The 12,291-nt window shown below is 42.2% G+C and overlaps 1 protein-coding gene across 4 annotated transcripts in view; it reads right to left on the bottom strand.

The window, feature by feature from the left end:
• NFIB (nuclear factor I B) overlaps nucleotides 1-3,635 on the bottom strand; it is a 444,635-nt gene extending 441,000 nt beyond the window's left edge. For all 4 annotated transcript variants that reach the window (XM_031933965.1, XM_031933966.1, XM_031933968.1 and 1 more), the window contains exon 1: nucleotides 3,511-3,635. In XM_031933965.1, coding sequence (XP_031789825.1) covers nucleotides 3,511-3,606 — 96 coding nt within the window. In that variant the 5' untranslated portion in view covers nucleotides 3,607-3,635. The remainder of the gene's footprint in view (nucleotides 1-3,510) is intronic.
• Nucleotides 3,636-12,291: the final 8,656 nt, after the last annotated feature.

The following is a 12,291-nucleotide window of genomic DNA, read 5'->3' as shown; positions in this document are numbered from 1 at the left end:
TGAATAATAGAGGATCTAGCCCAGTTTTGTGCTTGTATGCCCATTCACTGTGTTTACTATTTACAAGACTATGAGAATTTCAAGTTGCACAGACTGGCAAATTAATTTTCAAATTAATTGTAAAGATTAATATTCAAATAATTACCCTTTATGATTAAAGTAAACTTACAAATGTTCTAGCCTAGTTCTGATGAGATCAAAGGATTAGATTTATGGAAGTTAGAGAAAAAAACAATGTCTAGTGCATACCTGCTACTCTGAAGTTCCAAATAGCTGACAAAGAAGTTCTACTAAGTCTTACAGAGAGCTTTAAACATGAAGTACAAAATAGAACGGAAAGTCCAAAAATTGTTTTTGTTAGTTTTATTTATGAATGGTTTAAAAGGAAACATATAGCACCATCAATAAGCATTATTAATGAAATAGTGCTGTTTAGGAGATATGTCTTTAATACACTCCAAGTGGTATTTTTAAATAATGTGAAAGGTCATCAACAGAACTCTAAATATAGCCAAGCAACTGTAATTTAAACTGCTTACATGATTTTTCTCCTTGAAAGAAGTCACATACAAAATCATCTAAAGAAGTGAAACATATAAGGATGCGTCATTTTAAAAACTGAATGTAGGTAGATGATATTTAACATACACACACAGGAGTTTACTCTTCGTGTACTTGTTTATTTTTAGCTGTCTCAATAAAATGTTTTTCCTCCCTCTGTTTTACTAAAACATGCCTGTCTAGGAAGGAAAACAGATGTAGAATTGGACAACTACGTCTTGTTTGGGCTTTTTCCCTGTCAAGTAGAATTTATGATCATTGTCACACAATAAGAGAATCTAACTGAAACAGACAATAAGTCAGGAAGCAATTGCCTGGGTACGTTAACACTGCAGCTTTGGAATTCAGAATCTGGTTACTAAAATTTCATTTGATTAAGCCAAAGAAGGACACAATATCCTTTCTTACACAAAGACCCCAGAGTTATTATAAAAATAAAAGAATCAGTGTCACAGTGAGAGAAGAATCACAATAAATGAGTTTGTAAGAAACTTGAAACACATTAAAAAATCTTCCTCACATCCAGAACAGGGGAACCATGTGAAACGAACTCCCATGTGTTCTGTCTCTCTTCTCAATTCTCTCTCTTCCAATGTATTACTAAAGACAAGCAATCATTTAGTTTGATGAATTATGTTTTCCACAAAGTATCTGTCATTCCAAGTTTTCAGTGACACATTAAATAATAATCCCTTAAACACTCCGGTACCAACTTAACAAAGTTTAGTAAAACAGAATGGTCCCAGTAAGAAACTTACGTACTGTTCATGTAACCTACTGAAGATTAAATATCAAAATAAATTATATAATAATTTTTAGCCTAATATTTTACCTCTGAACTTGTCCCTGTACATACTCGGCATCTTCTCGGCAATAAAAGACCACCATTTCTAAAACTGAATAATCAGCTTACACAAATCTTTAGTAATAATATTCACAGCATACTTCTCTTGAGAAGCTGCAATCTGACTGTACAGAAGTAGAATGATGAAATTTAATGGCAAAATATTAATAGTGATTAACCTACTATACCCATATTAATCCCAGTTTTTCAGTAAAATTGTAGAGAGTAAACCTTTTGACTTTTCCCCAACAGAAAATGTTTCATTTAGTAAGAATATTGCTTTTAAAACTCACTTCTTAGAACAATCTAAAATGACAGTTAAGAGGCAGGGTAACTATTAAAACATCACTTCCAAGCCTTGGTATTGTCACATAAAGCAAATCTTTTACACAAACATTTCACAGCATTTTCCCCCAAGCATCTGTCAGTTGATTTCACCATGTACATGCACAGTACTAAAGTATAGTAAGAGATACAACCATAAATAACAGTTTGCCACTTTAGAGTTTATATCACTTGTAAAACCTATTTCATCAGGAATAAAATGGGGGTGAGGGGAAAGAGAGAGAGAGAGAGAAAGAGAGAGAGAGAGAGAGGTTTCTGTCTCTCCTTGAGGAACTGGCCTTTCTTTCTGAGTCAGAGTACTCAAAACAGCAACAAGTAGCAGCAGCAGAAAGTTTTCCTGCAGGTTTACACGTCTCACATTAATGAGAAAGGGTGTGGAGACCGACTCAGCTTCCAGGGAAGCTTCCCTGAACATTGAGCTTTCAGGAGACGCCTGGGAGCAACAGCATAACATCCAGCTTTCAGGAAATTCAAACACATTCATAAGAAACCTTCTTGCCTGGCAATGCCAGAAGCCAGGACTAATCAGACCAAGCTCCCTTCTGTCCGGGCACAGTGGATGAGCTGACCACCAGGGCTGGCCATACCCCTCCCCACCTAGAATAAAGTGCCCATTGTCTTCCACTGTACTAATTGTGAGAAAAACAGCCCTTGTAGTAAGCACCATAATTATCGAAGCAAACAAGTAAAAGCAATCAAGACAGAAAAGGAAAGGGGCAAAAAGAAGAAGAAAGAAGAAAAAGAAAATGAGAAAAGAAAGTAAATGTTCAGATGAATGAACCCAGTGATGAATTTAATAGTCATATTAAATGCTTGCCTGTGGAAGGATTCCCCATTCTCGTCACGACTATTGCATACAAGAGACCATTGTCCACACAACAGAAATCAGTATATTGAAATTTATCATGTAGCACTTTTTGGATGTGAAAGGTTTTCTTTTCCCAAACTACCACCTCTCATTCCAGCACTCTGATTATAGAAAGTTACAACTTCTCTCTTCCCAATATTATGTTAAAAGTTCAGTCACAGGATTCACCAATAGCCCTGAATTTTTATGCTCCTTTCCTTCTTCCCCACTTTTGCAGCTGGACAAATATAAGGGGGGAAAAACAGCAACAACAAACCCACACACATTTGCCTGAGCAAAGAAAAATAATGAACTGAATATGCATATCCTCATTAACTAAATTTAATTACGCTGAGTGGCATAGTAATCAGTGGTTGCTCCAGTTACAGTATTCATTGAAAGGGAGGTGGATTCCAAATTAAGGCAAAGCGTGGGGGACAGTCGCATACTGATGAGGGAGCCGCACACAACATGATACAATACACTATCTAAATCATTATTCAGAGAAGCCGAAGAAAGAAGTACATTACTCTGTTTTAAGACCAATGCAAGAACAATTAGCCAAGAAGGCTCCAATCCCCTACTGACTGCCCCACCTCCATATATTTCACAGCAGCCGGCCTGGGACCGACTGTACCATTTGCATTTTTCTTTAAAAAAAAAAAAAAAAGTGAACAAAAACTCATGCTGCCTTTTTAAAAAGAAGGCCTATGCCCCCGGCCACAATAGCAGGGAAATCCTATCTAGCACACTGGTGTGCAGAGGCACCCCAGGGTCCCACAACTTGAGCTTGAACTTTCCACAGGCAGCGAACTTTATAACACGTGCATGGAACAATAAAGGAGGAGCTCAAAAGGAAGAAGGGAGGGAAGTTTTGGGGGTGGGTGAAAAAATGTTATTATGCCAAACTTACCATCCACCAGGTCCTGGCTGACATGTCATAACATAGTTGCCATTTTATGGAGCTGTCCGACGTTTTCCCAGCCATTATGCTGTCAGCAACCTTCATCAGATGCAGCTCAATGGAAGATAAGACACCTAATCAAGAAAACATCAGCGGTGGCTTGCTGGACTACATGTAGGCCAATCCTTATCACACTGCATCATGGGAGAAAGCTCCTTTATTAGCAGGAGGAACTGCAACCTCACAGATAGAAAGACAAGGATCAGTTCTTTTGCCTTTTTTTCTTTTTTTTTTTTTTTTTTTTTTGGTCTAAAGGGATTGGTGAAAGTAGCTAGCGTTCTTTGTGTATCATGTGTACAAGAGTTAAGTATCTTGCAAGTGGGCGGCTAACTGCTTTGCTGGGCGATGCAGACTAAAGTTTATTTGCATTCTTCTCTGTTGTATATTGTTTGACATGGTCCATGGTCCTTGCTGAGCAGATGAAGGGAGGGGAGGGGGGTGGGAGGGAATGAGGAGAGAGGGAGCTGTAATTGCTCAGAATTAATATCTCCCCAACAAAGACGTAACAGTTTCATTGACACAGTCGGAACATGGTTCAGATGTCACTGCACACACGGGCGTGCGGGTGTGTGTGTGAGAACACTCACACGCACACACACACAGTGGAACACACAGGTAGCAGCTGCAGCTGGATTCAGCTGAGGTTGCCAAAGGCTACAAACTCCATCCTCATGCTGGACATATGGAAGCAGTTTAACTCTTTGAAATCACTGTTAAAGAAGAGCCCTGCAGTCTGGAAGGATAAATCAGCCTTGAGAACAGTTTCTCAATCAGGAGGCAATGGGCCTGGTGCTCACTTCCTTCTGAAGATGGCCTAGAAACATTATTTCCTTCATCTAGAGAAGAGCTGGTCAAAAATGAGGAGGGAGGAGCAGGGTGTGCCCAGAATCTGACTCTCGACCTGGTCCCTCACTTAGTCATTCTCTGTCATAGTCTCAGGAAAAAAATTCTTTATCCCCTAACCACTGATCATTTCTGTTTCTTCCTGGACTTTGAACTAGTCCTTCCAACAAGCACACACACAAGTCAGGAACTAACATTTACTAATAAAACAACTTGCTCTGAACAGTTTTTTTTCCCTTCTGAAGAGTAAAACACCGATGATACTGTGGGAGAATCTTAAAGAATCACACCACTGTAACAAGAAATCCAGACGAGGACAAGTATATTTATTCCTGCTTTCTTCTTTTGCTAAAATACAAAAAGGCAAACACATCTCTGTAAATGGTGCTGTTGATTATTGGAGCTCCTATTGTACACCACAAAATCCAGGCAACCTTTTTTAATCGGCATGTAGTCACTCTGCCTTCCGTATGCCCTGCTAGTATTTTCTGAATGACTTTCAGGCTTAGAATTTACATTTTCTGCAGACAGTTTAAAAGGACAAACTCTTATTTGATTCAGTCAAAATGAAGGGAAAAAATTGCTGTATTACCGGAGTTTTCTCTGTGTATGAGGCAGAAGAGGCAACTTGTTTCAGCCTGTGAACTTCAAAGAAGAAAAGCAACTGCTGCCGAAGGGCTCTGTCCTTTGGGTATTTTTATATTCACCTGGGGAGACATGTCAGCCACAGTCTCAGACAGGACAGGCGCTTAAGGTAGCCTGACTCTGGGCTGGCAGCAAAATAACCTGCCCTTCACCGACCAGCTTATCCCCTCATGGCTGGCGATTCTTCTGTTTCTCCCTCCTCCAGTTTTGTTTTTTGTTTTGTTTTTGTTTTTTTTTAATTCTCAGGCAGGAGGGGGTTTGAGGGGACTGAAATGCCCCACCCAGGTCTCTGCCTTTGAAGGACCCCATGCTCCAGGTGCCTCCTTTTTTCTCTCTCTCCCTACTCCATTCTTCACCTTACTTGATTTTTTTTCTCCTGAGCAATGATTGGGTAGTAAGCCTGTTAATGGTAATTGTATTTTCCTGTTTTAATTTTCTCAGATGGTAGCAATGATGCTGAATGCCTACTATGTGCCAAGCATCACAGTAAATACTGGGGCTGTGAAGGGCAATGAGATACAGTCTGTGTCTCATCAATCTCACAACTATGTTCACCCAACGTCGTCACAGGCAGGAGGAAGTCCAGTTGCTGTGACAGCAGCCAAGGAAAGAGATGTGGCCAGACAGAGACCTCGGGCTGCTCAGGGCCAGCAGCTCCCTAGAGCCCAGTTGGTCACTCCCCAGGCACTTCCAGAGTTGCCGTTGGGGCAGCCCTCTGGCCTGGGGGCAAAGGCAGCCCGGCTATACGCTTCCTCCTCTCCCTGCAATCAGTGCCGGCCGCAGCCTGGCTCCCTCTGGTGCTCTAGCCCACCTGCCCTTCCCTCCTGCAAGGCCCTCCAAGAGCTCTCAGGAAGCAGAGGTCAACTTTGGGATGCTGGCCTGAGAGCGCCTGCCCACCAAGACTTTACAGATGCCCCCCTGGGCATTCTTTCACCATCGAGGCACTCTGTGCAGCCCATACACAGGCGGACCTGCTGGAAGGCCCCTTATCACTGTCACTGTGGGGACCCCTCCTTTTGATGAGCTGATGACACAAGCGTGAAATGCCGAAAGATGACAAGGGGAGCAGGGGAAGGAGCAGCCGGGAGAGATGCTGCAGCATTTATGGGCAAAAGTGGGATCCGCGAGGAACAAAGAGACAGGGAAAGAAATGACAAACCTGTGTCCTGCCCCTTCTGTGAGGCTGGGGAACGCCAGAGGACAGCTGACCGGGGGGTCACTGGCAGAGCTAAACAGGAAACAAATTCAGAACTGGGGCTAGCATTCCCAAAAGGCATGCGCAGGGGCTGAGCACTCCTCCCTCGGGGGCCTATTGGGCCTCTTTCACTGAGAGTGAGACTTCTAAGCATGCCGGTGTAGCTCATAACCTGGGGAGATCAGGCCAATGGGGCTCTCAGGTGGACGCCCGTTGTGACTGACTTCATTGACTGAACTCCTCTCACCTGACACCGTTCTAAAGGCTAACGATGTTTAAAACCACGAAGTAACTTCAAAAGCACTAGTGAGGGCTTCATGGACACTTTGGGGGTTGATTACATTCTTGCCTTGCTTAAATCTCTAAAATACCCCCAAATCTCAGCTCTTCCTCTCCAATTCCTCTTTCCACAGCATCTGCCCCTGCCTGCAGTTCCACTTCCCCCACTTCTGCAGCCTCCACTCCTACCCTTTAGCCATGCTGCCTCTAACAGCCTTTTCCAGCTTGCACGCCTCGCTGGCTGGAACAAATGTTTGGGAAAAGCCAGGTCTGTAGCCCAAAGCAATCACCAACTATTGCTCAGGCATGCCCTGGCAGTGCTTTAATTTCCATCACCACTGGCAAATAAACTAGTGATCTGCTTAGAGCTGAGCCTGAGGACAGTAACCTTCGCAGAGAGGCTACAATGTGTCTCACTGCCTTCAACTATTCACAGTCACCGCCTCTTCAACAAGCAAGATGGACTGTGGCCAATGGGCACTGTCTGAGAAGCCAGGGTCCAAATCACAGCGTTGTTCTCTACTAGTTGTGTGACCTCTGGGCAGGCTGCTTAACTTCTGTGACCATCAATAGCCCCAAATCATATTGCTAATAACTAAGGGAGAATGAGAGAGAAGACAGACAGGGGGAAAGAAAGTCTCACTTCACCACATAGAAGAGAAGGGCAGATATAAATATAATCAGAGAGGAAAACAGATATAGAGATCTAGAGAGAAAAATAGAGAGGAAAAGCAGAGTGAGGAAGTGAAAATGAAGCCATTCAGATGTCTCCACAGTCTGCTCTCTTTGCCTCTGCCCAGGGCTCTGGCTGGCTTCTGGTCCATCCCCTGCACTCCCCAAGCTCTGGGGTTGGCTTAACTCCCTTCCAGCTCCATGGATAGGAGTGATCAGTGCTCAGGGATCTTGACCCATGGAGCCAACAGGTTTAGAGGCGATTTGGGGAATCATTTTATTAAGCTATTTTGTGATTTATTTTATTTTCAGCTTTTTAGCTCTGTCAATTCCAGTCTAATCCTGTGCTGAGTGTAGGAGCCCTGTGCTCATGAACAGCATGTAGAGAAACGAGCTCCCCTTTGGGAACTAGTCCTGAGTTCTGGTCTGCCACTTGCTAGCTGGGGGAGCATGCACAGGTTACTTAAACTTTGTAAACTTCAGATTCTTTACCTATAAAAGGGGGCTGAGAATAGTATCCCTCACAGGGTTGTCGTGAGGATGAAATAAGGTCATGCATGAATGTGTTTGGAGCCTTGATCGTGGTGATGGTTTCATTTGTGTATGTATACTTAATCCCAAACTCATCAAGATGTATACATTAAACATGGATATCTATTTAAATGGCAATCATATCTTGATAAAGTACTTTAAAAATTATGCAAAGCTCCATTCCTAGCTGTAGCTAATGACTAGAATCAGTATAAATTTTAGCATTGGTATTATCTCCTCCAACTCCATTTTTAAAGTGAGAGAACTGAGATTTACAAGAACTCACACAGATGATCAGCGGAAGAGTTAAAATTAAGCCTTTGCTCTTTCGCCACTTCACCTAGTGCTGCTTCTTTCTCCATACCATCAGGAAGAAAGATGAGATTAAGACTTGGGTTGGGGGTGGCGGTGTTTTCTTTTTAATGCGCTGGAGACCACATGGAGGTGAACTGAGTTAGCAAAACTGAGAACAGAGCAGTCCAGTGAGAAAGCTTAGGAAAAACAGACGAAGACTTTCATTCCCTAAGCCACAGGCACCATGAAGGCAGGGACAAGAACGGCTGAGTTTGCTCATCATTCATGCCCAGACGCTGGCACACAAATACTCGAACATCTGTCGAGTGAATGAACGACCTCAGACTGTAGGGGTGGCCATAAAGAGTCATTAGAGTACAGAAGAGCGGGCCGTGGGTGTGTAGGCTGATGGAGAGAGGTCTGCAATGACTTCTGTGTTTCAGGCTCAGAGGTCCTGGTAGAACCACAATGCAAAGTGTGGGAGAAGGCAACTCCAGCTAACAGTAACAAGTGAATATTGCCCATTAAGAGCCTGTTTGGAGTAGTCAGACATGTTATCCAATCATTTCCCTGGACCTGGCAGAAATAAAACAGAGCACCAGTCAGGGGAATTTAGGTGAGCCTTTGACTGGGCCTACGTTCAGCATGAGGGTAGCAGAGAACGTGTAGCAAGCCAGGTGATGAGACAGACACATCTTCAATCCCTCTGATTCTCCTCTGAGGGAAGAAGTCGAGCTTTCCATTCTTTCTGAGGTTCAGGGAGGGACCTGTGGCCATTTTAACAGCTATTTCTCCTCAGCCTCTGGCACTGTTGTCATACTCTGCAATCCCCTCCAGCCAGTGTCCTGAGGGGTCTGGATTTTGCAGAGAAGAGATGGATCCAACATGAAGACTACAAGGGCCTCATCTCTAGTACCTGAGCCCATCAAAATAGCCAGGAGCAATCCCCAGTGCCCCACTTTCACTTTCCGCCCTTGGTGGTGGTGTCTGGAGGGAGCCTGGAGCGAGCTGGCCTCTCTTTTAAAAGCAAGTCTGCACTGAGCAGATGCCATGCCACAGACAGTGCTTACCCACTAGGGAGGACTGGCTTCCCACCTACCTGCACAGTGGGTTCCGGGAGTCCTTCCCACTGCCTCCCTGGAGATCTCATTGGAATTGATCTCTCTCATCCCAGAGGAAGGCCCTGAATCTCGTTCAGCATGCTGGACAAAAGGTCATTTTTGAGACAAGTAGCAGAAGTTTTACTTTCCTAAACAGGAAGATTAAGCACTTAAAGGAATGGAAACAACCGATTATTAAAGTGGGAGACAGACCGGTGATGATACGATCCATCTCCAGCTTCTCCTAGAGAAGGTGTTTGTTTACAGACAAGGATAATTTGATTAAAACCACGAAGAGTCTGAGAGTCTGAGCTTCCCTTAGAAAATGTTTGTTTTTTTTTTTTCTTTAGAGAAGTAAGTCTGGAATTGCAGTGTGCTCATTCTCATACCAACTTTTCTTTAGCAAGTTTCCAAAAAAATGCCATGTTTCCTAAAAATAAGGGTTTGAAACATTTTCTCTCTTATTATGTTGCTGTTTACAAGAATATACAGCAGCTATGGCTACCGACACAGAAATATTTTTTACTTTGATTCTGGGTAAGGAAAAGAAGTTTGCTGGACAGCATGATCCTGTTTTTGATAAATAAACCAACCTATATCCATATATTCATTTGTGCATAGGAAAAATATTAGAAAAATATTGACTCTATTACTAATGAGGAGGAACATGTGCTTTTGTATGCTTTTGTACTCTTTGAAATTCCATAATGCTGATGTATTGCATTTGTAAATAAAAACAAAAAGTAAGATGAAAGGTGCATGGGACCTCCCTGTACCTTTTTTTTTTCTTTGCAACTTCCTTCGAATCTGCAAATGATTTCAAAATACAAAGTTGAAAAAAAAGTAAATCAATACACTTTTCCATCTAAATGTTTGAATATCTGAACACTAAAGCCAGTGATAGGCAGACTCTATAGAGGACTGCCTAGTGCTACAAGCAGTCCCAGTCCATGAGATCTGGACAGAATTCTCCCTTCATGCTTTCAGAAGGCAGAGAATAAGATAAAAAATAAAAGCACTAGTGAAGGCAGAGTAACAATATACTGCCATGTTGCCCCTTTCTAACAAGGCAAATCTTGCCAAGCGATAGGGGGTTTCACAAATAAGCCTCCTGGCCACTGGGGGAGGCTGGAGCAAGTTCAACACATGAGTAACACAGATAAACATGAAACCCCCAAGCCTTGATGGAAAGCAGTGATAGGTGGCCTGGAATGCCCTCGAGTGTGAAAGTTCTTATGAACGAACAAAGGCTGCTGCAGATTTCTTAATGACTGGCAAAGTCTCTTACTGCTGGGCTCCTTAAGGGCAGGGTTATCTCTTTAAAGCTGCCATTAAGAGGCAAATCTCCCCATATGCCCACCCCCCCACCCTCCAAACCCGACCTCTTTCACTCCCTTTCTCAATGCCTTTGCCACACACACGTGTTGTAAGACAAGTAAAATCTGGTGCCAGTGAACTCAGGAAAACGAGAAAGAAAAAAAGAAGGCCCCCATAGTAGTGTGGGGTGTGCATGCATATATTTGGAAGTAGAGAAGAGAGGGAGGAATGGATAGCAGAGTTTTATGGTTTCACCTGCTTTTGTCAAAGTGGGAGAGGAACTGATTACAATAAAAATTTTCACTCATCAGGCAGTCTTCATTATTTCAGCAAATACTTATTGCTTACCTGCCATGTGCCAGATAATGTACTAGGTACTGGTAAGCAAAAATATACATGCTTCTTGCTCTGGAGGAACTTACAGTTGGGGGAAGGGGTGGGGAATGACATTAATCACACATTCACTTGAGTATATACAAAATTACATCTGTGATGGATGCTTTAAAGAAATGCTACGAAAATGTGTAACTGGGAAGGCAGTTGATTTGTAAGAGTTGGGGAAATTGAGAAAGGCTTCACAGAAGTTACTAAAAGAGAAAGCTCAGCACTGCTCCTCACAATCACACTCCAGGCAAGAATGGTTATCTTCGTTTTACAAAATTGGAAGTCAAGGTTCGGGACAAATTAAACAATTTGTCCCAGAGTAAGTGGTGGAGCTTGCGGTCAAAACCATGTCTGTCATATTCTAAAAGTAATCATTGTTGCTGTAGGTCACACTGCTTTTATCTCAGTAGCTGATATTATTTCACAGCTTCTGGTCTTCCTTAGAACCAGCAACAGGGTGATCAGATTCTGGAACTGGAAGAAGGTAGGATGAGAGCACCCATAATTCACCATGTTCTATGGAAAGTTCTGTCTCAAGAAAATAATGATTGAACTAGAAGTTTCTGCTAAGTCATCCATAACTACTCCTTTTAAAATGCACACAGGAGGACTATAACCCATAAAGATAGGGCTGTTGTTATTTTATTATCTCATAAACTTTTATTGAGGTATAATTTACATACAGTGTCCTGTATAAATCTCCAGGAATAAGTTTTTACAAATGTATCCACATGCATAATCCACACCTCTATTAACATACAGAACATCTTCTATGCCCTGAAAAGTTTCCTGTTGCCTATTCTAGGTATACCCCCTCTCCCTCAGGCCATCCACAACCACCATTCATTTCTATCCCCATATATGGTGCCTTTTCTAGAAATTCATACAAATTATATAGTACCTATTCATTTGTGTCTGGCTTTACTCAAAACAGTGTTTTTGAGATTTATCTGTGTTGCTGTGTATTAGCAGTGTGGTACTTTTTATTGCTGAGTCATAGTCTATTTTATGACTAAACCAAAATTTGTTTATCCATTCTCCCGTTGATGGACATTTGGGTTGCTTCCAGGCTTGGGCTATTATGAGAAAAGCTATGAACATTCGTGGGCAAATCTTTTGGCGGGCCTCACTTTTCTTTCTCTGGGTAAATACGTAGCAATGGAATTGCTTGGTCATGGAACAGATGTATAATTAACTTTAAAAACACACTGTCATATAGTTTTTCAGAGTGGTCGTATTATTTTACACACCCATAAGAAATAAGAGTATGTATCCGACACTTAATATTGTCAGTCTTTTACAATTTTATCCTTTTGGTGAGTATATAAAGGTATCTCAATGTGGTTTAAAAAACACGTACCTAATAGCTAATGGTGTTGAGCCGTGTATCAGGCACATATTGGCCATTTTAATGTCTTCTTTTGTAAAGTGCCTATTTAAATCTAATGTCCATTTCAAAGTTGATTTCTC

This window comes from Piliocolobus tephrosceles, chromosome 14, assembly GCF_002776525.5.
Source record: "Piliocolobus tephrosceles isolate RC106 chromosome 14, ASM277652v3, whole genome shotgun sequence".
NCBI lineage: Eukaryota > Metazoa > Chordata > Mammalia > Primates > Cercopithecidae > Piliocolobus > Piliocolobus tephrosceles.
Note: the sequence above shows the minus strand (reverse complement) of the source record. Positions and strands in the feature narration are given on the sequence as shown.